Source organism: Phocoena phocoena, chromosome 4 (genome assembly GCF_963924675.1).
Source record: "Phocoena phocoena chromosome 4, mPhoPho1.1, whole genome shotgun sequence".
Taxonomy (NCBI): domain Eukaryota; kingdom Metazoa; phylum Chordata; class Mammalia; order Artiodactyla; family Phocoenidae; genus Phocoena; species Phocoena phocoena.
The window spans coordinates 78,499,658-78,527,288 of record NC_089222.1 but is presented as its reverse complement, the minus strand read 5'-3'; the positions used below and the strand labels follow the sequence as shown (position 1 = coordinate 78,527,288).

General features: G+C 42.1%; 1 protein-coding gene across 2 annotated transcripts; it reads left to right on the top strand.

Annotated features, from left to right (window-relative positions):
• The first annotated feature begins 228 nt into the window (after positions 1-228).
• On the top strand, positions 229-27,631 carry CD86 (CD86 molecule). 2 transcript variants are annotated; one of them, XM_065876081.1, is made up of 6 exons: positions 229-270; positions 395-444; positions 11,279-11,614; positions 13,194-13,502; positions 24,214-24,259; positions 26,727-27,631. In XM_065876081.1, the coding sequence occupies exons 2-6, from the start codon at positions 399-401 to the stop codon at positions 26,821-26,823; spliced, it is 834 nt and encodes a 277-aa protein (XP_065732153.1). In that variant the 5' UTR covers positions 229-270; positions 395-398; the 3' UTR covers positions 26,824-27,631. The 2 variants fall into 2 exon arrangements, with proteins under 2 accessions (XP_065732153.1, XP_065732151.1); XM_065876079.1 differs by lacking the exon at positions 229-270 and adding an exon at positions 16,468-16,620 and having other exon boundaries at positions 26,727-26,842.

Genomic DNA, 27,631 nt, shown 5'->3' with positions numbered 1-27,631 from the left:
TAATTTGTCCAGCAAACCAGCTTCTTTCATAGTGAGGCTTTCCATCTTCTAGGCCCTTGGACTCCTCCTCTGGATCCTCTGCATCCAAGAAGGCAAGGGAAGGAGGCAAGAGAGAGGCTTTAGTGCTGCTGTATCTGGAAGTAACACCTGTCACTTCTGCCCACAATTCCATTGGCCAAAAACCAGTCCCATGGCCCACCTAACATGGGGTGGGGGGGACTGGGAAATAGGGCGTGTCTGTGGGGTTAGGAGGAAAAAAAAATGGCTTTGGTGTACACACTGTTTGATCTCTGCCACACCCATGGGCTTAAGTGAATTTCAAACTCCACTTGTTATATTTTGGTTTTTGGTTTCATTTTCTAATCAAGTTTTATCTTCTCTTTTTTAACTTTAGCACCATGGGACTGAGAAACACTCTCGTTGTGATGGCCCTCCTGCTGTCTGGTAAGCACCCTCTGGGCTTTATAAAGTCCTAGAATCCTCCCACTGTCTCCCGATGAACCTGACCTACAAGCTGAGGTTTGAGATTTGATGGGTTTTACTCACTTTCTATTCAGCGTTCACAATACCACATGCAAAAGACTTTCATGGAGAAGAAGGAAGTATCACAATCGAGAACAAGTATCTCAGCTGATGGCAGGCCCAGCCTGAGATGGAGCCCTACACCTTCTGTCGTCTCACACCCGTGGTCCTGGATGCACAGAGGAGGGTAGACTGGCCTGTCCATTGGTGCCCAGGGAGCTGGGGGAGGGTCCCTACTCTGACACGCCTGAAGCTTAACTCTTCTGCTCCTCTGTTCCCACTTCTGCATTCTCACACTTTTAGGAAATGGCTGACAGGCTTCTAAAAGTCTCCTTCCACTAGCGATCATTGTTTTTCTCGTTCCCTACCTTCCCTCTCCCCGCCAATCCACTGCCCTCCCCCACCAGCCCGTGCCCATAGATCATAGTCGGCACTGATTACTGGGAGGATCAAGAAACCCAGCTCTGCTACCACCTGCTTCAGTGAGCCTCAGCTAATTGTATCAGCTGATTTACCATCAAGCTAAGGGACTAAGCTTCAGGGCTCCTCACTTGCACAGCTCTTTCCAAGCCCCTCCGAGACCCCAGGAGGAGCCCTAACAGTGTGGTCCTGTGTCTTAAGCCTTAGTAAAATTTTCATTAATAAGATATTTTAACCACAATAAGTTAAGACCACTGTCTCTTTCCACTGCGACTTTTTGACTTTTCTATCACATTCTCCCCATGTTGAGTGGCACTGTAGTGGCCATGGGCATTTTGTTTTGTGTTCTGTATTCTTTTTCTGAAAGAGCTCTTCCCCCTCAAAAGAAATTTTAGAAGTGTCAGGCCTCACAAAACTCAGACCTTCCCTGTTTACTGCTCTCTTTGAGTTTCAGTTTCATCTGTAAACGGGTTGGCCGAGGTTCCTGCCGCCCATCCTGCGACTGGGTGCCTTTAGTTTCTCCTGGCCCATCCCCTTCCTGCTGCTTGTTTTCCCCACCCTTAGCACCGAGAGGGAAGGCATCCGGTCCTGGTGTGGGGCAGACAGGGAGGGGGAGCCCAGCCTGCTGTTTGGCTACAACGGCACACAGGCTGCCCCTGACTAACTGGCCCGGCCACGAGCTTACCTCCTTCTGACAGCCACACACCAGGCCCTTGGCCACTGTCCTTGTCCCTGCTGTGGGTAAAAGGAGTCAGGCTACAAGGGAGAGATGCTCCCTCAGATTGATGCTGGCTGGGACAGGCCTTTTGTGATGTGTTTTCTGTTTAGCACCTTGGAGCTCGTTGGGTCTGTGCTATAGGTGGGCTAACTGATCACTTTACTGACTTAGGTCATAACAGCAGCTTCCACCTCCCAGCACCAATATGACCTGTTACTCTAGCTCTTGGGGAGGTAGAAGTGATGTATGAGCAAGAGCAAGAGAGAAAGGGGATAAAACAAAGATTTGCAGGACATTATCCAGCAAGAACCCCTTCCCACCCCACTTCTTATTTATTTGACAAATACAGAGATGTAGTGCTTACTTTGTGCCAGGTACTGTTCTAAGCATTTTATAAATATGAACTCAAATGTCACCATAACTCTCTGCTTTAGGTCTTGTTATATGATTCCCCATTTTACAGCTGTGCAAACTAAAGCCCAGAGAGGTTCAGTAATTTGCCTAAGACAACATTGCTAATAAGTGGCAGAGCTTGGATTCACACCTAGCAGTATAGATTCAGCCTCTCTTCACTTCACCTTGACATTATGCTGTTCCTCCTAACTCTTGCTAGGGAACTCTCCATAATACTAGGATTTGTCCCTTGGGGACTCAAACAACTTTGATAGATAATGTGGCTTGTGCCTTAGCCAAGTTCACAAGTTCCCCACCAGGTACATCCTCCACCTTCCCAGCAGCTGACACCTTAGCTGTCCCTACAGCTCGGGCCCTGGCCCTTCTCATACAGTGACCAGCCCAGCTTTTATGACTTGGGAGAGAAGAAAGAAAGATGTACCAGATACTTGGATACTTCCTAAATTCTAAAAAGAGAGTTATCAATATTGAAACTTTAAAAATAACTCCCCCAAATGGAAGTCATTTAAGCTTTATGGTGGTGAGAGAATAGTAGTTATATTTTTGGCAGTAGAAATTTTAAGTGGGATAGGAAAATGGTAACACCTGATTGGAAGATAACATTACCAATACTTAACACACGATTAAAAATAATAAAACAGATTTCATTCTTTTTTAAAGAATGGAAAAGAATCTATTTGAATTTTATCTTTCTTCTCAGGGCACATCTCTGCTTGCTGGGCTGGCAAGCAGTGACCTGCCCATAGGCAGGAATCCAAAGGGAGAAAGGAGATGCAATTGACCCAGATAATCCACAGCAAAAATGCAGGGCTGAATAATTCATTTGACAGCAGAGATAAAACAGTACAGTGAAATAATTCTGTGTCTCCTTTTTCCTCCATATGTTTTGTGTCCTCCCCTAGTCATGGAAATCAGACATTGCCCATGAGGCGAAAATTGGACGAGAGTTTAAAACCTAAAAGGGCGAGAGGGCAGCCATGGCCTTGCAGAATTAGGTTATAATTTGTGCTTTGTATTCATAAAGCCAAAGGAATGTTGAAGTGCCACTTGCAAAGGCACCTCTAACTGTCCAGCTCTGTTGGCTGCTACCCAGCACCTCCAGTAGTATTTAAAGCTGGAGTCAGAGTGGTGTTTGGAAAATCAGTAGCTCATGTATCAGGAGGAAGTTTCTTCCTAGTTTGACTTTTTATGGTTGCTCTTATTGTCTGGGGGTTTACTGGGTCCTAAGGCTTCTCATTTCTCTTGAACAATACCTCTGGTTCAATTAATGTACCAGGGGTATAGTTGGGGGTCTTCATTCACTTTAAGATTTACATAAAATTGGCTCTAACCCTCATTTCGTATCTTGTGTAAGGGTCTACTGTTTCCTCCCAGGTTTCTGCAGGTTCCTACAAGGGTGGCTGCGTGAGGATTATGTTTATATGATTACTTTGACTCCCACTTCCTGTTGCTGTTGATAGTTGTCACTATAATCACAGAGGTGAATAGATAGATAGTTCAGACGTAATTCCCAAATTCCCAAAGAACTGTCATGGAGCCTAGTAGTTCTCCTATTGGAGTCACCCCTTTATGTTAAGGTACTGTCTCAGAGGCCTTTGAAATAGATGTTTGCTCCCCAGTAGGGAGTATCTTACTTCTGAAGTAGTGGATCATTTTAGTAGAGTATTTAGTAGGTTCCAGAGAGAATGGGCTGTCAGACAAGTTAATTTAGTGGAAGATGGTCACTGAATCGGATAAGTAGAGGGCTGATTGGGAGCAAGAGTGAAATTTGTAGGGAACAGAGAGGCTCCAATAGCAAACAGACTACTTTGGGAAGCAGCAAGAGTTTGAGAGACTGTGGCTTGTTTTTACTCTGTGAGAGATCTTAATACCATTTCCAGAGTATGCAACTCGGGATTTTGGCCCCCTTGGTACTGTTAAAATTTACAGAAACAAACACACTTGTAGCCCTTCCTTTATAGCCATTGCCAGTCACAGGGCCAAGTTCCAGGACCTCAAAATTATGAAAATTCTTTCAACAGTCTCTAAGAGTATTTACCCATTCTTGGTTTCATTTTCACTCTTTCTTTCATTCATTCTCCCTATAGATGTCTCCATTAAAAAGTAGTCAGCTCCCTCCACTACTTAAAAATCACTCCTCTGGGACTTCCCTGGTGGTCCAGTGGTTGGGACTTTGCCTTCCAATGCAGGGGGTGTGGGTTCGATCCCTGGTCGGGGAGCTAAGATCCCACATGCCTCGCAGCCAAAAAAACCAAAACATAAAACAAAAGCAATATTGTAACAAATTCAATAAAGACTTTAAAAATGGTCTACATCAGAAAAAAAAACTTTAAAAATATAGAAAATAAAAAAATACATAAAAATCACTCCTCTGGTCCTTACTACAGTGTAACAGACAAGAGAGTAAAATTAGTTATATATAGTTGTGACCACAATATATAGGCAAATCCCTGAATATGTTCTATTCAATATTGTTTCATACACACTTTCTCATGTTTCTAAATTCTTTTCATTTTTATAATTTTTGAAATTGTATTAGTCCAGTGGGTTGAAATGCTGTAATTTGCTTCATTTGAATGTGTGTGTATTTTACTCATTCAGAAGTTATTGCCCCATTGTCTTCTTTGGTTTATGGTTGCTATGGAGCTTTCATTGTAACTGTCATTGTTTTATAGGTATTCTTTCTTCATTTTTTTAAAGAATGAAAAGATTCAATTCTTCTTCTTTGTAAATTTGAAAAAATATTTTATGCTTTTTGTTTATCAGCTTCACCACAACACATCTAGGTGTGGATTTATTCTCATTTATCTTACTCGGTACTTAGAGCACACTTTCGATCTGAGGACTTGTGTCTTTTTCCATTTTGAATAGTCACAATCTTTCTCTCTTTAAATATTGTTTCTCTACCATTCCTCGCATTCTCTTCTTCTAGAAAATACTAGAGCTTCTCAGACTAACTCCCCTTGACTCTTAACTTGTTCTTCCACACTTTTATTTCTTTCTCCCTCTGTTCAGCACACCAGTCAAGGATCGGGTGGATCAGCACAGACATGGGGGTTCTTCTCACTGTTGAGGGAGCCCCAGACAAAAGGCTCCAGCAGTTTTATGGACCCTGGGGAGAGGTGGAAGGGAAGGATGAGGGGAAAGGGCTAAGAGCAGAAATACTGAGTCAGCTGGGGAAAAGTAATTCTCTACGGGGAAAGTGTCTCCAAGGTCCTCCTTCCCTCCTACCATAAGGCAGCCTGAGCAGAAGCATCTGAAGAAGACCTCTGCCCAAGGCCCCAATAAAGAAACTGAGGAACGAAAGTGCCTGGGCTACAAATATAAATATGTGAAAGAGCGTGACTGGGCAGTGACGGGGCCGAGTCCTTGACGGCAACTCCCTTCAGAGACTGCAATGCCTTCTTGGCTGTGCAACAAGAGTGAAGGGGGGAGGCCTTGAGATAGAATGTGCCTGGCATTTTGGAGGAATGGCAAGGAAGCCAGTATGGCTGGGGCAGAGTAAGTGAAGGGAAGAGGTCTGAAAGGTACCGGGGGCCAGATTACATAAGACTTTGTAGGTCATGGGAAGGATTGGGGGTATAGTTCTCAGCGTGATGGGAAAGGATTTGGATATAATTTTCAGAGTGGTGGGAAGTCATCAGACACTTTTGAACAGGAGGGTTATACCATCTGAGACATATTTTAAAGGATCAATTGGGCTTAAGGAATTAGATTTGTGGGCAAGGGTGGAAGTAGGGAGATCAGTTAGGAGGCAATTGCAACTATCTAATCAAGAGGTAATGGAGTCTTGGCCTAGGGTAGTATCTGCAGATACAGTGAGAAATATTCCAATTCATAATATATCCCAGTGAGGTGGGAGAATTGATGGAGTGGTGGTAGAAGAAAGAATGAAATGAAAAGATAAGAGGTGGTAGTCACAAGGTGAGATGCTTGATATTGAGAGTTTTTATGGGGTGCAGTGGTAACAATAGGGTCTGGGGTCTGGTCCAGGGAAGAAATGGCTGGGGTAGAGTGGGCGACAAGATACTGGAGGAAAAGAGGACAAGAAAGTGAGAGGCTAGGCACTGTGTGCAAGAGGCTGAAATTGCCTAGGCAAGGGAAGTGATGGAGAAGCCAGGTGCCTAGGAGGAGATGGATACTGGGAGCAGTGGGTAGTGTAATCTGATGGCTTGGACTTACCAGGAGCTGAATTTTTTGACATGTAATGATGTGTTTTACATTATATGATGCTTCATATATTTTAATAGATCATATTTCATATAACATATAGTATAGTTCTATATTTTATAAAATATACAGACATTATATATCTATAATATATAAATATACATAATTGTATATACATTATATTTATATCTATAGTGGGATCCATGGTGAGCATGAGATCAAAGCAAAGCTAATCGTAACAGAAATACCATATCAGCCATGAAAACTCCTGGAGAACCATCCCTGCCCTAGTCACCATTTAAGGAGTGATGAGAGAAAACTGACCAGGATGTCAGAGGTTGGAAAAGAACAGAGTTTCAGAAGGAGAGATGGCCAACAGTGTGGCGTTAAACAGCGTAGTCAGAGGTGATGAGGTCTGAAAAGAGTTCTGCGTTTGGCAGTGGGGGGAAGCCACTGACAACATCTGCCAGGGAAGTTTCAGCAGAGAGGTGGGGACAGAGGCTGGGGGTGGAGGCAGCAATCTCCACTTACTCTTTCAGAGAGTTGACTAGAGTCTGTCATACAGAGTGAAGTAAGTCAGAAAGAGAAACACAAATACCGTATGCTAACACATATATATGGAATCCAAAAAAAAAAGGTCATGAAGAACCTAGGGGCAGGATGGGAATAAAGAAACAGACCTACTAGAGAATGGACTTGAGGACACGGGGAGGGGGAAGGGTAAACTGGGACAAAGTGAGAGAGTGGCATGGACATATATACATTACCAAATGTAAAACAGGTAGCTAGTGGGAAGCAGCCACATAGCACTGGGAGATCAGCATAGAACAGGGAGATCAGCTCAGAACTGGGAGATCAGCTCTGTGCTTTGTGACAACCTAGAGGGTGGGATAGGGAGGATGGGAGGAAGACGCAAGAGGGAAGAGATATGGGGATGGATGTATATGTATAGCTGATTCACTTTGTTATACAGCAGAAACTAATACACCATTGTAAAGCAATTATACTCCAATAAAGATGTTAAAAAAAAATAGGAGAAAGAGAAACTAAAATCAGTAGCAGAGGGTACTGCTGAAGTAAGTGCTGTGAGGAAGGGAGAGGGTGGTGAGCAGGGCAAGCAGCTCAGAGGCCAAGTTAAGTGGAACTAGAGACTACCAATTTGTAATGTCACCAGCCTGATCAACTGCATAATTTCCTCCAGGAGTGCTCAAACATTCAGTCATAAGGAACAGATATGTAGATCAAAAGTAGATTGCTCTTGGGATGAAATCTGCACAAAGGGGCAAGTTTATTGAAGTTGCTTGCAAGAGAATGATTGAAAAAATATTCTATCACTGTGCAAACAATATGACCGCCACCGGCCACATGTGGCTATTTAAATTTAAATTAGTTAAAATTAAATAAGATGAAAATTCAGTTTCTCAGTCATACTAGCTACCTATTAAGAGAGTGCTTTTGGAAAGCACTGCATTATAGGGTCTAGACTGGACAGAGCTGAGGTCTTAATAAAGTTGAAGAACAGATGTAGGTAGAATCAAGAGCAAATCTCGGTGGAAAATATCTTGTGGACAGAGATTGGTACATTGAGGTTTAAGATTCTAGGGGCAGAGGTATTCTTGGTGATAAGGTTTAAGATTATGTTAAGGGGGAAGGGGCTGCTGAAATAGCCTGTAGATGAAGATCTTTGAAGTGGGAAAGATCAAAGAAGTTTGAGGCAAGGGTGTTGGTAAACTCATCCATGCCAAAGTCACCCAATTTGATAGGAATAACTGATTGGAAAGAAAGACCTTGCATCTAATGCCAAAAATCTTCAGTGAGCAAGGAAGTAGCGACAAATGATTAGTAGCTAACAGCAGTGAGGGAGGAGAACACCTCAAAAGGGGAAGAGCACTGCTCAAGGTCCCTTTGATGTGTGATAAAACAAGCAGCAGCTGGAGGCATGTGACGTTCTTTGGGTTGGGCCAGATTTCAGTGAAAGCACAACCCTGGGGGAAACATTTGATGAAGAGGTTGAAGACATAGAGGAGTTTATTACAATGGAATGAGGCTTCCATAGGGCCTAGTAAAGCTCTGGAGGAAGTTTAGTAAAAGAAGGGAAATTCATGAGTACAGATAAGCATAGTAATATGAGGAAGATACGACCCTAGAATACATAAGACATGCATGCGGGGTAGTAGCTGGTGAAGACTGAAGTCCCAGGTGGGGTCAGAGAACTCACAAAGTTAGAAGACTGTAGTTTTTGTCTGACAGCCAAACAGTTTCTTGCTGATGATGTCCTCAAGTATCCTTTGAAAGAAAGGTCTTCAGCTGATTAGAGAGGTGTCTAGATGGATTCTTGAGTGCCTAGCTCCTAACATCATCATAGCAACCAGTTTTAACTAGACCCAGACCATTTCTATGACTCAAGTGCTAGGAAAGAGAGAGAATCTCAATGCTTACCCTCCAGGGGAGCCCAGCAAGTCCCGTAGCTGGGTGGCCTAAGGTTTAGGGTCATAACAGGGGAGGCCTGAAGCCACTTAGAAAAAACAGACTTTGAGCTAAATTTTCCCATATCATCAGAGAGGCAATTAGCATACATAGCTCTAAGTGATGTCATGGAAGCCAGTGGTTGGCGAGGAACTATGGAGTAAGTTGTGAAATACTTTCAGTTCCACTCAGAATGGACTTCAGAGTGATTTCCACCCCAGGGTGAAGAGAGAGGGTTTGGGGAAGGATGGATGGAAACAAATTTTTCTTGTTCCGTCATCTCTCTGTTCCACTCTGGAGGCAGAGATAGAAATACTCTATTGCAGCTTCTCAAACTGGAGGTCTGTTAAAAATGCAGATTCTGACTCAGAAGGTCTGGAGTGGGGCCAGGGATTCTGCATCCCCTTGGGGATGCCGATGCCTTTAGAGCACAGACCACACTTTCGGTTGGCAGGTGAGAGGGGAGCAGTTACATGGGTGGAAGAAAAATTCCATATAATCTTTGGGAGAGGGAGCCTGGGTCTTGGACCCCTCTGTGAGTGGAGAGAGTGGGTGTCCAGGAGAAGAGGCTCTGTGAGGCTCTGTAGAGAAACAACCCTAAGTCAGGAAGACAGAAGAAGCCAAAGGCAAAGTCATTTCCAGGCCAGAGGCACTGCTGAATAAAAACATAATGGTGACTGTTAACTGGCAGAATTTTCAACTATGTGTTTGGTTTCCCCACCAGGTCATCTGCTCTATATCATATGGCAAGTTAGTGACAAAACCAGCGTGAGCTTCCCCAGAGATAGTTGCTAGAAGCTTTTACAGTAGGTGACACCCATACATTATCATTCAGAGTTTGCCAGAGGAGTAGCAGCACCCCAGAAGTGCCTGATAAGTAGTTACTGAACACAGTAAGACTTCTTTAGGTCCCCCTTTCACTGTTCCAGGTACCCAGGTAGATTTTCCCGCCTCCCTCCAATATGGGAATGCATCTTGTACAGACTGTACTTTCTGCTTTCAAGAGCTTCACAGGCTTCTAGTGAGTGTAATGCAATAGGCAGTGATTCAAACTTGTGCTGACTCTCACTGATGCCTAGAGTCCCTTCCCATAGAGTTCAAGACCACCCCAGGCACCCACCCCCTTGATTATGGTTCTCACTGGGCCACTCTGCACACAGTTCAATTTCACCAAGTGCATGTCACTGTTATTTCTCTTCTACTCCCTCTCAGAAGAGAACCCTATTGATCAGATCAATTTAATTTCTCCTGCCACCCCTCAAAGAACGCCTCAGATAACTCCTCTCTTCTCCCTCACCAACCTGCTTCTCCTTTCCTCCTTAATGTCAACATCCCTTTACTGAAGTCTGGAATGATGAAGCTTTACTTAGAACCCATCCTAACTCCCTCCCCAAGGTGGCGTCTAACTTCATATTAACTAAGAAACAGCATTTCTCCCCTAACGCTGCACTTCTCACTCACCACTACTTAATTTCTTGGCCGGGTCTCAAGTAATTCTGTGATCCAGAATAGGTCCTACAGAAACCCTATAAGCAATCACATTTAAGGAGCGAGGAGACCCAAATCCCTCCACAAACCCCAATATGCCCTTAGGGATGAAAGCATTTCTCTGAACTCTCCCAGCACATTCTCCAGGGGTTGAAAACATTTCCAAAAGCAATGCGTCCTGGGCAGAGCAAGTCTGTGATACCTGGGGATTCCCCAGTACTCCAAAAGTACATCCTCACCTTCCCATTTATGATTCATTTCCAGCATTTCATTCATGTACCTTAAATGGTCTTCGACCACCACAATCCCAAAACAACCATCAAATCTGCCCAGTTCTCTTTCTGATCTCCGAAAGAGCTTAGAGAGGTCACAGAATAGAGGCCTTGGTTGACCATTTGTGTCATTTCCAAACTGTTTTTACCCTTGGGAGAGCTGGCCATGGGAGCAGCAGTCATGAGGGAAAGTCTATAAAGGGAACTATTTGAATTTCAAAGATATTAGTCACTGTGATCCCCAGCTACCGAGGCATAATGAAAGGAGGGATATCGGAACTCTTTTCACCACAGCAGGCCAAGGAATAAGGGGACAGGGAGGGGAGAAGGGAGCTTTTGGTCATGGTGAAGAAGTAATGGAGCCTGTAACAGCTACAGTGAAGAGAATCAATATTCAGATTATAGGGAAGTAACCAATGGGTGAATGAGTTTGTCTAACTTTCTGATTTTCGCTATTCTGGGATTTAAATTCACAGAACCATAGTACTGGAAAGAACCTTAGAACATTTAGTCCACCCCTTCATTAAACAGGTAAGGAAACTGAACCTCATAGGAGTTGCAGTTTGCACAAGGCCACCCAGTTAGTTATCAGTAGAGTCAGGACAAAAGCCCCTTCCTTTCTGCACATGCCAATGTGTATGCACAGTTCCAGAGTTTAATATCTACTTCTTCAAGATCATTACTGATAAGATAGCATCTGGGTATTGTATAAAGAGAAATGGAGTTTCTGTTTTTTTTTTTTTTTCTTCTTTCTTTCTTTCTTCCCTTTTGTGTCTCTTTCCCCACTTTCCACCTTTCCTTCTTTTAGGTGCTGCTTCCTTGGAAAGTCAGGCATTTTTCAATGAGACTGGAGACCTGCCATGCCACTTTCCAAACTCTCAAAACCGAAGCCTGGATGAGCTGGTGATATTTTGGCAGGACCAGAATAAGTTGGTTCTCTATGAGCTGTACAGAGGCCAAGAGAAGCCTCACAATGTCCATCCCAAGTATATAGGCCGCACGAGCTTTGACCAGGACAGTTGGACACTGCGACTCCACAACGTTCAGATCAAGGACAAGGGCTCGTATCAATGTTTCATCCATCATAAAGGACCCCAAGGACTGGTTCCCATCCACCAGATGAGCTCTGACCTGTCAGTGCTGGGTATGTAGCCAATGGCGCGTTCAGATCCGGGGACTTCTCAGATGAGACTGCAATAGGTGGGGGAGAGGGCTGCCTCGAGAGAGGCAGAGGACAGCCAATTCTGGGAAGCCCGTTTGAAGGGAGTGCGGGGCTTGGGAGGAGGGAACTAAAAGTCCTTCGTACTTTTTATAGTTTACTTCTGAATGATCTGTAAGAATCTGCTTTGGGGACCAGATAGAGCTAACTAAACCAAGGTAATGTGGCTAAGTGAAAACCATGGGTGATTTGGCCCTTAAGTTTATATGAACCATATAGGTCTCAAATCTCTTTTACATTCATTTTCTCCTTCAGTCCAAGAGTTCTCACCCACTAAATCTTTGCCTGGAGCTCCTACCAAGGGTGACAGCTGGCTGATTTGGGATTTCCCTTCAGCCTCCTAGAGGTTGCTTATGACTTGTTTGCGGCCCAACCATAAGCCCAGTAGACAGGAGGGAAATAACCCAAGGCACACAACCCAAAAGCTGACAAAACAGCTCCCTTGTTTTTCCAGGCCTTGAAAAACCTAAATGTCACTACAGACTTTTTAAAATTAAAATACAGTAAAATTATTTTTATTTTGGTGTACAGTTCTATTAATATGAACTTATGTATAGGTTTATATAACCAGCAATATAAACAGGATACAAATCATTTTCAGCACCCTAAAAAAATTTCCCCATGCTATGCCCTTATAGTCATACCCTCTCTATACCCATAACCCCTGTTTTGCAACTTATGGTCTTATCTTTGTGTGAATATCACATAAATGAAGTCATACAGTATGTAACCTTTTACCACCAGCTTCTTTTATTTAACGTAATGCCTTTGAGAGTCATCCAAGTTGTTGCACATATCAAAAATCTGTTCCTTCTTATTACTAAGTAGCATTTTGTTTTATCCACTCAACCCATGGAAAGACATTGGGTTGTTTTCAGTTTGGGGCTATTATGAATAGATTTGCTGTAAAAAATCATGTACAAATTTTTTGTATAAACGTTAAGTTTTCATTTCTCTAGAGTAGATACCCAGGTGTGGGATTACTAGGTCCAGATTAATTATCGTTAATAAGGTTTAAAGTAGGTAACACCATGGCAATCTACCTTCCACCAGCCACATCACGTACAAGCAGAGCGCTTAAGGAGTAGGTGGATATAGCAAAACTTGTAACAATATCATGCGAATCACTGAAGTTTTAGAAACAATATACTAAATTATAAATTAGTATGTAGAACCTGCACAGTACCTACTGACTACAGAAGAAGAGCAAGAGATTTGGCTGGCAGAAGGAGCTAGCCCTCCTGTTGCTCAGAGAGCACCTCCTTGATTGGGGTCAGCGGGAAATAAGCATGGTGGCCCCAACTCCATTCCTGAAAAATAAATGTGGGCTCATTATGTGGCTCTCACCGTGGGCTGAGGCCCACAATTTAGACACCCTGAGGCCTGCCAGGTGTGCCCCCAGTGAGTTCCCAGGATACCTAGTTATTTGTTGTTCCCTTCTAGATACATCTAAATTTAAATGGATTTCTTTTTTTGTTTGTTTGTATCTCTATTCTGCTTTCAGCTAACTTCAGTCAACCAGAAATAAATCTAATTCCTAATCAAACAGAAAATTCTAACATCATAAATTTGACCTGCTCATCTACACAAGGTTACCCAGAACCTCAGAGGATGTATATATTGCTAAAAACTAAGAATTCTACTACTGAGTATGACACTGTCATGAAGAAATCTCAAAATAATATCACAGAACTGTACAACATTTCTATCAGCATGTCTTTTTCCATCCCTCCTGAAACAAACGTGAGCATCTTCTGTGTCTTGCAACTTGAGCCAACGAAGACACTGCTTTTCTCGCCACCTTGCAATATAGGTAAGCCTGACAGTTTCTTTTATCAGGTATTATACACAGATGGGTAAGGCAGATCATCCAGTGTCCCCTGCTTGCCAGGAAACCTCCAACTGGGCCATTTTCATACCGTTAGGAAAGACCCAGACAGAGGGCTCTTGTTTCATCTGAGTGCTACAAGGTCCAAGAGGCTATGAACCTATGCCGCTCTTGAGGAAGCATGCTGTTAGCCTTGACACTGGCCCAGTCTTTTGGGCTACCCTTAGAGAGAAGATTCTGAAGCTTAGGTTAGAAGATGCAGGATTTCTCCAGGCTAAAATTCTTCCACTCATTAAAACACACACACACACACACACACATTCATATATACATACAGCACTTGTTATGAGTACAAAACCATTCTAAACATTGTTGGTTTCAGGAGAGAAAACCAAAAGGTATAAAACATGCTCTCTGCCCTTCTAATAGAATCAGAACTCCACGATGGACACACATGGTAAATTGGATTGTAAAAGGATTGAATTAGAATCTAAATTATATCCCATGGAAATATACAACTAAATTTAAAAACAAGAGTGACTGATAATATGATTTATAAGCATTCAGAGATAGGCAAGTTCCTTGAGGGTCAGTGAAGGCTTCCTAAAGGACACGGGACCTTATATTACCATAACAGAAATAACTGGGCTTAATAAGTGTGGTAAAGAGATGGCAGGTACTCAAACTTGTGGTAGCGTCTGAAAAATTCTGAAACAGCATTCAGGCTTGGGAGGTGAGAGGGCCACAATCTATTAGCAGTACCTGCCATGGGCACAGGCAGTGGTGGCCATCGCACACATGTGTCAAGGAAATATGCAGAAGCAGAAATGCTTGTGGCATGTTGACAGTGTAGTATGGGGGCCAGTCCCACTGGGAAAGGGTTGAAACTAAGCCGTGTACACTAATAGGAGCCTGCCATTTTAAATTCCTGGCTTTGCCCTAGAATACATCCATATTTGAGACCCCACTTTTGAGGAGCAGTAATTGCAAGAGTCTCTCCTGCAATAAAGGCACTCTGTACCCACACTGCCTTCAACACTGCTTGTTCTGATCCTGACCCCTCCCCCCACCCATCTGCCTTCTGTTTGCCTTGGCCCCTCCTCCAACTCTGGCCCCTTGGTTTGCCCCCTCCTAAGGCATCCATCCAGCTCCTTGCTCCATCCTCTGGCTTTAATGCCTCCCCTCTCCTGGTGTTTCATGGTTCAAACATAACTTGGCCTCTTGATGCATTCTTACGGACAGCCCCTGGGGCCAGTCCCCACCAGCCAGCTTAGCTGTACCAGTGGACCAGTCCCCTGTGCAGGTGCTGATTTCCTTCTGATCAGACACCTCTGACTCTTGACAGTTCAGTAACTGGCGAGGTCACCCTGTCTGTCCTGGTTGCTTCCACTGTAGCCTCTCTTGGCCTGATAGAAGCCTCTCCCATGCTGTCCTGAAATTTAGCACCTTCTTGGCACTGCCAACATCACCACACATGACACACCCTGGGGCTTTCTGCCATGACTCCCACAGGAACAGAGCCTCGCCACCACTAGAGCCTCATCGTGGCTCACCTTTCTGCCGTTTCTCAACTGCTGCCAAAACCTTCCTAGCTGCCGCCATGTTCAGAAATGTTTCAGCTCTAGCTGCCTCAGGAAAATGGGGCTTGCCTCTCTGTGTCCCTATTCTATGGCTAGATACGATACAGGTTAGGCCCTGTGTCAAGGAATCTTTTGGGGTATCAAAAGGTAGCAGCCTCCATGTTAACAAGTATTACCCTCCTTTACTGGGATGCCAAACAGGTTCAAGTGAGATTAAACTGGGATAGACTCAAAAAGTGTTGAATGTGGCCTGCAGTACCAACAATTCCTTTTCTTAAGGTCCCAGAAACAGGGCATGGGTCCACAAAATGCCCCTAAGCTAATGGGAGGTCAGCTGGTCCTATTCTCCTGTAATTTGAGATTAACTACCAGACCTCTTCCCATAAATGTCTATAACATGGGCCACTCAGTCCTAATTTTTCCACCCAAAGCCTGTTTTTTAACTTCCTGTAAGTTTAGGAGTCCTTGTGCAAGGAAGTAAGTCCTGACTTCCCAGGAGCTGATTCTGACCCTGATCCTCAGGGCATGAAGACATATCAAAAGTTTTCCAGTAGGAGAGAGAGGCTGAACGCCATGCTTGAGGAAGTCCACCTAGACATCAGGGGAAAGAACAAACAAAGCTGGAGATGGGTGCCTATAAAGAGGCTGCTATGTTTGTCCGGGTGAGAGGTGTCTGGAGCCTGATTTAGAGATGATAGTGGATGGAGGAATTACTATAAGAGAAACGTCAAAACTTGGGGCCCAGGGCTTCTCTGGTGGCGCAGTGGTTGAGAGTCTGCCTGCCGATGCAGGGGACACGGGTTCATGCCCCGGTCCAGGAAGATCCCACATGCCACAGAGCAGCTAGGCCTGTGAGCCATGGCCGCTGAGCCTGCGCATCCAGAGCCTGTGCTCCGCAACGGGAGAGGCCACAACAGGGAGAGGCCACAACAGTGAGAGGCCCGCGTACCGCAAAAAAAAACCAAAAAAAAAAAAAACTTGGGGCCTGACCACATAGGGGGCTGAGGAAGCCGGATGCTGCCCAGATGACTGTACCTTCAGAGCCTCAGTACAGGTACATTACCCAGATTCCAGAAGCAAGGGCCAAGGTGACCCTCTTCTAGATCATGGTCATTGTCATCTCAGTCTCTGGGAAGGGAAGGCAAGATAGCTCAGTCCAGGCACTTGGTCAGAGTCACTGGCTTGGTTCTCAGTCAGCTGCCGAGGCCCTGAGACTAGGATTTTCTATGGTCCAAATCATGTGGATTTCAGGCTGCTCTGGCAGTAGAGCCCTGAGGAGATTTTGGCATGTAAATAAAGAGAAGAGCAGCAATTATAAAGCTTTTATAATCAACCTTCCTGGCTGATTGAAAACTTGGGTTCATTTTTAGATGCAAAGCCACCTGTGCCAAGCCCCCCTGTCCCAGACCACATCCTCTGGATTGCAGCTCTACTTGTAACATTGGTCGTTGTGTGTGGGATGGTGTTCTTTCTAACACTAAAGAAAAGGAAGAAGCAGCAGGCTGGCCCCTCTAAAGAATGTGGTGAGTCAGTGCTTGTCCTCTGCAGATTGCCACTTTGCAGCTAACTTCCCAATCAGCTGCCTTCTGGAGCTGTTGGCTGAGCCCAGGCTGGCAAAAAGTCAGCAGGTGTTTGGAGGAAAAGGTTCCCTCAGGGTTTCAAGCCCATACATATGGGACTCAGCAGCTGATAAGGTTGCCTGGATTTCCAGGAAAGGCAACACTTCTAACCTAAGGTTTACAAATGTACTTCTGGTTTCCAAACAAAGCTGATGATTCCTTGCCTTACCTACTTTATTTCATGAGGTTACTGTGAGAATTCAATGAAGTAAAATGGTGAAAACACTTCTAAATGTTCACAATTATGGACCTGATGATGTTCAAGCAGAAATGTTTGGTGGGAGAAGGGGAGGATTAGGTGACCATAAGATTTGCCTTCTCATCTCTAAAAGTCTCAGTTTACTGAGAAGTTAGATGAACTATTCCCCACTGACTTTAAAAAATAATATTAACTCATATGGATTACCAAGTAGTACATATCCATTACCAAATATACTGAAAATAAAAATCACCTATAGTTCTACTAGTAAGAAAAAAATGATTATGCCGACATTTTAGTGTATAACTTCCAGATTTTTCTATGTATTAACCTGTTATTTTTCCATAAGTGGGATAGTATTATGAGGACTGTTTTTCACAATTTGAATAATATAACATGTACTGTTTTCTAACTTTTTTATACTAAATGTTGGAAGAATATTTTCAGTGTCACTAAGTATTATTCTACAGCATCATTTAAAATGGCTGCAAGATACTCCATTATGTGGATACACCTTAATTTATTTAACCAAGTCCATATTGTGGGACAGTTGGGTTGTTCCCATAGTTTTGCTATTTTAAACAGCACTGCATTGAGCTGCCTCCCCGATGACTTCTGTTGTAAAAATGCCCTGTGTTTAATAGGGGGCAAAGTGGTCCCTGACTTTATAAGAATCCCATGCCTGTTTGTGGTTTGGGCTGGTTTGGATGAAGTTGTAAGATAAGCTTGGACTTTATCTCAGTAATTGCCTCCAGTAAAAGTTTGGTTGGTGCTAATAATTAAGGTAAAACCTTCTTACTCGCTTATGGTAAAAAGCACAAGATGAGTAAGGCTTCTGGTCAGCATCTTAAGATTTCAGGGTACTGATTTTAAGATCCATCTAGAAAATAGATGGATGACATTAGCAGTCATTCATTTCATCCAGCTGTATTCCAAAAACAAGAAATTTAGGAGTGCTAATCCAGTTTCAATATATTAACACAAAGCATATAGCAGAGCCGTTCAAACTGCCAAAGTATAGGGTATACTGAGAGATTTCTATGATACAAAAGTGTAAAATTCACAGTGCAGGGTCAGATGTACAGATATATCATGCTTGTCCAGGCTTTGACTTTTCAAAGTGACCGTTTTGAACTTCTCTTTCTGTCAATCTCATTGCCATTTAGAATTAGCTAAATGTGCAGAAGCAACCTTCTGCTTGGAAATAAGCTGTCTCCTAAATTTGGTTTTGCATTGGAATGATTAGCTTACAAACGAAACAAAGAAAAGGGATGGAGAAAAGCCAAGTAAAATGTTTCTTCCCCTAAAAAGCAATCAGAAAAATTCAGGAGACTAGATAAAGGGAGTTAAAGAGGATGTGTCTGTATACATGAGAGAGTTGTAAGGGTGTCTGTTGCATTTGAGATGGTCAAATTGAGCTATGAGTATTAAAAGGCAGAAGACCACAAGAGAGCATAGTACATATAGGACCCCCTCAAGAATGTGATAAAGAATATTGGTAGATAAAAGTTGTTTGGTCTGGGGCTTCCCTGGTGGTGCAGTGGTTGAGAGTCCGCCTGCCGATGCAGGGGACACGGGTTCATGCCCCGGTCGGGGAAGATCCCACATGCCGCAGAGCGGCTGGGCCTGTGAGCCATGGCCGCTGAGCCTGCGCGTCCGGAGCCTGTGCTCCGCAACGGGAGAGGCCACAACAGTGAGAGGCCCGCGTATCACAAAAAAAAAAAAAAAAAGTTGTTTGGTCAGATAGTCACATGTGCCAGTAAGTTTGGTCAAAGAGAAGAGCCTTGATATTACTGGAGGAGGGAGATGTACCAAGTAACCATGCCACGTAGATATGAGATGTTTGTAAAACTGGGTTTTGTAACTTTAGCAATGTCTGCACTTGTTTGTGGATACCCCTGGCATTGGCTGTACGATAGGCAGAATAATGCCACCAACAAGATATCCACCTCATATACCCCAGAATCTGTAACATGTTATCCTACATGGCAAAAGGGACTTTCCATACGTGATTAAATACTGAGTTTAAAATGATGGGTTTATCCTGGATTATCCAAGTAGACCCAATCTAATCACGTGAGTCACAGAATCTTTCCCACCTGGATTAGAAAGAGGAAATGGAAGGAGGAGAGATCCAAAGCTTGAGACAGGCTCAACGCACCACTGCTGACCTTGAAGATGGAGGAAGGGGCCGTAAGCCAAGAAATGTGGGTGGCCTCTAGAAACTGGAAACAGCCCCCAGCTGAAAGCCAGCAAGGAAATGGGGATCTCAGTCCACAAGGAACTAAATTCTACCAGTAGACAAACATGGAAACAGTCATGACCCATCCACAGAGACACAAGCTTACTGATGAGTAGAAATTTTTCCAACAGTGCAGCTTCCTCTTAACCCAATATTAATCCTTTTCTCAGAGGAGACAGCCCTCCAACTAACTAACCTGGTGTCAAAAGTCCTTTCCAGGGATTGTTCAGTAGTTACAGTTTTTCTATTCCTCAACTGTACATATTTACCCTGTTTAGGCTGTTAAATGAATAAAAGGGAAATGCCATGGTTGTTCTAGCTGGTTTCTAATCTCTCTTCTCCTTTTTTGTTTTGTCAAATAGGGCAGTTAAAGCATGAGAAATTGTAACCTTCAATTACTGTCTTTTCCCAATCAGAAGTTACCCTCTCAGCTTACCCATTGGGGAGAAAGACTAAAATAGCTCCTCCTGAAGTTTTACTTCCTCATTTGGTTCTTGTCTGACTAAAATCTGTATTGTAATAGGGCCTAACAACCTACAATTTTTACAACTTGCCTCCCTCCTCCAAATTTGGAAGAGCCTCAGCTCTTTCAGGAATGATTTCTTAAAGGGCAAATGTCTTTTCCAAAATAAATTATTTTTAACCACCATTTAAACAGAAAGTTTCACAGGGCTTAAAAACTGAAACCAGGAGATATCATCATATCTACTCTTCAAAATGCTAAATTTGTAATCAAATCCAAAAGTTTAGAAGCTGTCTTTTTATTGTCTGCTTTCATTTTTTAAAAGAAGCTTTTTTTTAAAAAAAAAAAACTGGTGATTTTGTCATGAGTATGAAAGGATAATATTATTTGTGTTGGTGTACAGACATCCTGAAATACTGTATTCACTATAAGCAACATTATTTTTAAGAGGAACTTTGACAAAAATAGAACGTAATTAGATTTACAAAGTATCTGGAAGATCAGTCAAATATACAATGGAATATTACTCAGCCATAAAAAGAAACGAAATTGAGCTATTTGTAATGAGGTGGATGGACCTAGAGTCTGTCATACAGAGTGAAGTAAGTCAGAAAGAGAAAGACGAGTACCGTATGCTAACACATATATATGGAATCTAAAAAGAAATGGTACTGATGAACCTAGTGGCAGGGCAGGAATATGGACACAGACATAGAGAATGGACTTGAGGACACGGCGGGTGGGGTGGGGGAAGCTGGGGCGAAGTGAGAGTAGCATTGACATATATACACTACCAAATGTAAAATAGACAGCTAGTGGGAAGCTGCTGCATAGCACAGGGAGATCAGCTCGGTGCTTTACAATGACCAAGAGGGGTGGGATAGGGAGGGTGGGCGGGAGGCTCAAGAGGGAGGCGATATGGGGATATATATACGCATATGGCTGATTCACTTTGTTGTACAACAGAAACGAATACAGCATTGTAAAGTGATTTTACTCCAATAAAGATGTATTTTAAAAAAGAAAGAAATATCTGAAATAACTCAGAATGCTCAGCCAGGGGGGAAAAAAGAGCCTTGGGGAGGACACAAGTGCTGCCTTTAAATATCTAAAAACTGCCATAGGGTGCAAAGATCATACTTAACTGAGGCTCTAAAGGGTATCTCGATGAAGGTTATAAGAAGGTAGAAGGAAATAAGAGACTTTTCTAACAGTTAAAGCTCTTTTAAAATTATATAGAAGACACAGACTTTTCCTTCCTCCCATTAAGGATTAACAGCTACAGGAATTGCCCTCTTGCCGTAAACAACTAGAATCAGACAAAATATATGCAACAACTGTTTTCAGATATTGGACAACAGGCTACAGAATACTATAGTCCCTGAGAGAAGGGAAAAGATAAGGTGAGCCCTATGATTGTCCACAACTTACTGCCTGGAGTCAGTTTCTAGGCTGCTCTGAAGGCAGGGGGAGCCCTAATACCAAAACTAGAAAAAGACATTACAAGAAAAGAAAACTACACATATCCCTTGTGAACATAGATGCCAAAATGCTCAACAAAATTAGCAACTGAAATCTAGCAATGTATTAAAAGTATTATACATCATGATTAAGTGGGGTTTATTCCAGGAATATAAGGTAAGTTTAACATCCAAATCCCAAGCAATAAAACTCACCTATTGAAAGACTGAAAAGAGAAATCATGTGGATACAGAATACATGTCAATGGATACAGAAAAAGCATTTGGCAAAATTAATACCCATTCATAATTTTTAAAAAGAAAGATAAACTCTCATAAAAGTAGGAATACAAAAGAATTTCCTCAACTTGGCAAAGAACAGCTACTAAAATCCTTTAGTTAGCATCATAGTTAATGATAAAAGACTGATTGCTTTCACCTAAGATCAGGAATAAGGCAAGGATGTCACTCTCACTGCTTCTGTTCAACCTTGTACTGGAGGTCCTAGCCAGTGTCACAACTCTAGAAAAAGAAATAAAAGGCATACATATTGGAAAGAAAGAAGTAAAACTGCCTTATTTTGCAGGTGACATGATCATGTTTGTAGAAAAGCCTAAGGAATCCATTAAAAGCTATTACAACTGATTTAGTGTAGCAAAGTAGCAGGATACAAGGTCAATACACAAAATCTATTGTTTTTCTATATACTAACAACAAACAATTGTACACTGAATTTTTTAATACCATTTACAGTAGCATCAAGTAATATTAAAGGCTTTGGAATTAATTTTTAAAAACAAGTACAAGACCTGTATGTACACTGAAAACTAAAAAACATTACTACTGACAGAAGTTAAAGTAGACCTAAATAAATGGAGCGTTATGCTGTGTCCATGGTTTAGAAGACTAGCTATTAAGATACCAGTTCTCCCAAACTGATCTTTGGTTTCAATGCACTATCAATCAAAATCCTGGCAGGCTCCTTAGTGGACATTAAAAAGCTTATTCTAAAAGTTATGTGGAAGTGCAAAGGATCTACAATTGCCAAAACAATTCTGAAACATGACAACAAAGATGGAGGACTTATACTACCTAATTTCAAGATTTATTATATAGCTATAGTAGTCAAGGTGTGACACTGGTGAAAGGACAGACATATCGACCAATGGAACAAAATGGAGAGTCAAAAAATATGATTCTGTCAACTGATTTTGACAAGAGTGCCAAGTTAATCCATGCAGAAAGGATAGTCTTTTCAACAAATGGTATTGGGTCAGTTAGATATCCACATGGGAAAGTATGAACCTAGACACCCAAAAAAATAACTTGAAGTGGGTCATAAACCTAAAATAAGAGCTAAAATTAAAAAACTTTTGAAAGAAAACATAGAAGAAAAGTTTTGTGAGCTTAGGTTAGGCAAATCTCAGATAGGACATGGTAAGCATAAACTGTATTATAAAAAGATAAGATTGATAAACTGAACTTCATCAAAATTAAAAATGTTTGCCCTTTGACTTTAAGAAAATGAAAAGTCAAGACACAGACTGGGACAAAATGCTTGCAAAATATAAATATAATAAAGGACTTATAACCAGAATACATACTTATATAATACTACTCAGTAATGAGAAGACAATCCATATAACAAAAGGCAGAAAGTAAAAGACTTGAATAGATACTTCACATAAAAATATACACAAATGGCCCATAAGCACAGTTACACAGTCATAACACCATTAGTCATTGGGGAAATACAAATTCAAACCATAATGAGATACCACCCCATACCCACTAACATGGCTAAAATTAAAAGGACTGATAAATATCAGATGTTGGAGAGGATGTGAAGCAACTGAAATTCTTATGCTCTACTATACAAATCAGCAATCCTTGATATTTACCCATGAGAAATAAAGACATATGTCTTCACAGACACACACACACAAATGTCCATAGCAGCTTTCTTCATAATACTGAAAATCTGGCATCCTGAATTTTTGCAGTTGGTGAATGGATTAACAAATGGTGCTATATACATACAATGAAATACTGCTGAGCTATAGAAAGGAATGGACTACTGGTAACATGAAACAACATGAATGAATTTCAAAAGCATTGCGCTACATGAAAGACACTAGGCACAAAAAGACTACACATTACATGAAATCCTAGAAAAAGCAAAACCACTGTGGCATTAAGCAGATCAGTGGTTACAGGGGATGGGGTGGGGGGAAGGAATTGATTGAAAAGGGGCTGGAGGGAACTCTTTGGGCTTATATAAATGTTCTATATCTTGGTTGTGGTGGTAGTTACATGACTGCATACATTTGTTAAACTCATCAAAATCTGTATGGAAAATGATTGGATTTTACTGTGTATTTTACCTCAATAAAACTGATTATTTTTAAACACACACACACATGCACACACAAAGAGAACTGCCAAAGATAGGAAGTGTTCAAAACCATCAGGGGTGTTGCTGAAAGGATTGCTGCGGTCCCTAAATTCCTCCATGGACCCTGGGTTAACAACCCCTGCTATAAGGCGCAGAGCGGGACAACAGCACGGTCATAACAGTCAACATAGAGGAATTTTCACCCAAAGTTGCATCAGTAGTAAGTCCATGCCAGTAGGAACTCGGGCTTTGGGAGGTCTAGCCCACTAGAAATTTCCCACTTGAACCTCTCCATGCAACCTTGTGTATTATTTGGTAGCACCAGCTGGCTAACCCATTTAGTCACCAACGTCTGCAAGATTTCCTTTTCCTCCTCCTTCTAAACCTTACTTTCAGAAAAGGATTGGAAACGTTTATCCCCATCACTAAATGATTGCTAAAACTAAATGTATTATACCTCCCAGTAGTATTTTTAGTTTAGTAAAGAATAGAGCTGTAAGTAAAACCTATTCCCAACATTAGAACTTAAGGCACAATGAACAAAAGAAGGCATTTACTTTTTGGATGAAAGAAGCTCCTTCTCAGTCCCCATGAAATTTCATCAAGGAACCATCTATTCCACATATATGGCAACAATGATTTCTCTCTGAGTCCTAGGACTTAGGAGCCTCTTCAAACTTTCCCTCTTTTAGTATTTATGGGCAATACATTTTCTGAAGTTGTTTTTGTCTCTTTCAGAAACCATCAAAGTGGAGGGGACAGAGAGTGAACAGACTGAGAAAAGGTGAGTCCTGACCCTACAACATTGTTGAAACAGATACAATCCCCAGAGAGTCTATAATTTAACTAGGCTTGGTCTGAGGCATGCTGGGACCTCAGCATACATGAACTAATGGAGAGGAAAAGGAAAGTGAGACTAGTTAGGACTTGGAGGGAAATGCCCTAGCTATAAATGGATGGCAGTGTGCCCTATGCACAATGCCCGAGGGTCATGGCAAGTTCAGTTGTGGTCAAGTAAAAAATTAATACCAAAAGGGTCTGATGTGGTGAGCATGGGCTGCATCTTATTCAACATGGTAACTGCAGTACCTGGCACAGTGCCTGGGTGTCCTATATGTGTGGAATGAATAAATAAATAAGTGAGGAGTGATAATATGTACCCTCTAGCCTCAGTGTCTTTGCATCTGCTGTGCCCTGTGCTTGGAATGTTCTTTGCCACTTCTTCACCTCATTCTTCAGATCCTGACTCAAGTTGCACTTTCTTAAAAACCCTTCCCAAACTAGATTGTGTCAGCCTGTTATAGTATCATGTGGATTCCTGTGTTTTTTCTTCATAACACCAGGTTATACTTATATAGTGGTGTAATTATATTATTAAACTCTATAAACTTAACTAAATCAAACTTTATAGAGGGCAGGGAACATATCATCAAAGCTCATCATTGTGCTGCCAGAACCTAGCACAGTGCCTGGCATATAGTAGGTGCTCAATAAATTTTTTAAACTGTAAAACTGCAGCAGCAGATATGTTTGGATCTACAGAAAGCAGCCTTTTAATAATATTAACAGTTTTCAGTAGTTGTAATTTTCATGGTGAATACTGGTTGAAAGATGATAGGACTTACAGAATTTACACTCTAATGGTTTGATAAGTATATAACATGTTGAAAAGGAGTTTTGTGGAAAAGTAAACATTATTCTGGGCTTTAGTTTCTCTTATGTTTGCTTTCAGCTGAGCAATAATTTGTTTGTTTGATTTGTACTTATTTTTCATTTATTTGGTTTTCTTTCTAGATCCTTTACCTAATCAAATTCAAATAAGAACAGCACTTAAGTAACCCTAAATATGGCATAGGGAGAAGTGTGTATACCCTTTTCTTTATATTTTCCTTTGTTCACGTATGAGGGCTGTGGAAGGCAAAATTTGGTGAGGTGCTTTTTCTCTTTAAGAGTTCAAGTTTTCAGATTGTTTTTAAAAATTCAATTTATTTAAACTAAAAAAAAATTTACCCATTTCTCCCACCTCCATACCCCCCCACCTCTGGCAACCATCAGTCTGTTCTCTGTATCTATAAACTGATTTTTTAAGTTATTATTATTCATTTATTTTTAGATTCCACATATAAGTGAAATAATATAGTATTTTTCTTTCTCTGTCTGACTTATTTCACTTAGCATAATACCCTCGAGGTCCATCCATGTTGTCACAAATGGCAAGATTTCATTCTTTTTTATAGTCTACTGTATGTGTGTGTATGTGTGTGTGTATCACAATTTCTTTATCCATTCATGCATCAGTGAACACTCAGGTTGTTTCCATATCTTGGCTATAAAAATAAATATTTGTTGAAAGAATGAATGTATGCATGAAGGAATACACAAAGATTCCTGGTGATCCATCCTTTCACAGCATGATGCAATCAGATTGTCTGTACCTCCACCCACCCTGAGAAACTGGACTCTCAAGAATATCAAGGCTCTGGTCACACAGTCATGGGGTCAAAGCAACCCTAAGTCAAAAACCTGGTCACAGGTCTTCCCTGGTGGCGCACTGGTTAAGAATCCGCCTGCCAATGCAGGGAACACGGGTTTGAGCCCTGGTCCGGGAAGATCCCACATGCCGCAGAGCAACTAAGCCCGTGTGCCACAACTACTGAGTCTGCGCTCTAGAGCCCGCGAGCCACAACTACTGAAACCTGCACGCCTCGAGCCCGTGCTCTGCAACGAGAAGCCACCGCAATGAGAAGCCCGCGCATCTCAATGAAGAGTAGCCCCTGCGCACCGCAGCTAGAGAAAGCCTGCACGCAGCAACGAAGACCCAATGCAGCCAAAAATAAATAAATAAATAAAAACCTGGTCACAGAGACACAAGTCATGATCCCAGGGTGCACAGCTCCCAGTGTGCCTAGCACTTACCTGGATACACCAGCCGCTGTGAGTCTCGGAATCCAGGATGGTGAGCCCAGGTGCTGAGATCTTGCCTGCCCTGTCAGACTTAGTTCGGAAGTGGTCCGGAAGAGCTGCGGAGGGAAGGCAGCAGGGAATCAGCATAGGGCAGGGGCAGGCCCAGACAAAAATCAAAGATAGTAATTTAGGAAGTGTGGACGGTACATCCCCACCTCTCTTCAGTAGTTTATTTCTCCTCATTGCTATTGCAATATCCCCTTATATTCTGCCCTATCATTGAAATCTAGAAAGAGAAAGTGGCTCTACTGTGAAATCTCACTGAATTCTTTTCTCTGTTTTTCCAGAGTAGAACTCCAGGAACCTGAAAGATCTGAGGAAGTCCAGTGTGATATTAACATTTCAGAGACAGCCTCAGGAGACAAAAATGCTACACATTTTTAATTAAAGAGTAAATGCCATATGACTATCCGGTTTTTATATGCTTTTCTTTTCAAGTTTTGACTGACCTTTTTCTTGTCTCTCTAAGCCTTCCCAGAAGGCAAGAAAATATTACTGTTAATAATAGAGGGGGCTTCAGGATTCCCTCTAAGTGAAATAGCCTCCCTACAATGCCAGCTCTGCTCTCTATGCCAGGAGCAGATTTTTACTGTTTCTTTCCATTTCAGAGCACACTTGTGGGTCAAGCCCACCTAACTGGTTCCTGGCTCAGGAATCATGTGTAAGACTAACACCTCCTGTTTCAGATTCAGTCTCTTTTCTTAATGTTAATAAATTGTGTTTTATGTAAAACTCCCAGTTCCTGGAATTGTGGCTTTTATCTACTCTGAATCTCAGGTAGTGCCTCATTCCATCTTGTATACCTGTGACTGAACAACTACCTTTTCAGTCCGGGTGGGAGTTATGTATTTTATGGCCTTATAGTGTTAATATTAATATTTGGAAGTATAAAGAAATATGTACTATAATAATGTAATTACTGAGAAAAGTCCACCCTCTGCTAAGGAGTTCCTGTCCCTCTGTGAGGGTCAGTAAGGAAAGTGGTGGCCCAGTGTGCTGACAACAGTGAGCAGACCAACTCGAAATCTAGGAAATTAGAGACAGAGAAGGAACCAGTCCTGTAGCCATTACCATCTGGGCTATTGCTAATGTTAAGGAGGATCCACCTGCCCAAGAAGCTACTGCCGAGCCTTAGCAAAGAGTGCTGGGTAAAGCAGGAGAGTGCTGTGCATCATAAACCCTGCTTCTCTTC

What these genes read in the sequence shown, in the direction of transcription:
- CD86 (XM_065876079.1), top strand. Translation starts at nt 399, where the DNA reads ATGGGACTGAGAAACACTCTCGTTGTGATGGCCCTCCTGCTGTCTG. An exon ending in TGGCCCCTCTAAAGAATGTG is followed by an intron (nt 16,621 to 24,213) that starts GTGAGTCAGTGC and finishes TGTCTCTTTCAG; the next exon opens with AAACCATCAAAGTGGAGGGG. An exon ending in AGTGAACAGACTGAGAAAAG is followed by an intron (nt 24,260 to 26,726) that starts GTGAGTCCTGAC and finishes CTGTTTTTCCAG; the next exon opens with AGTAGAACTCCAGGAACCTG.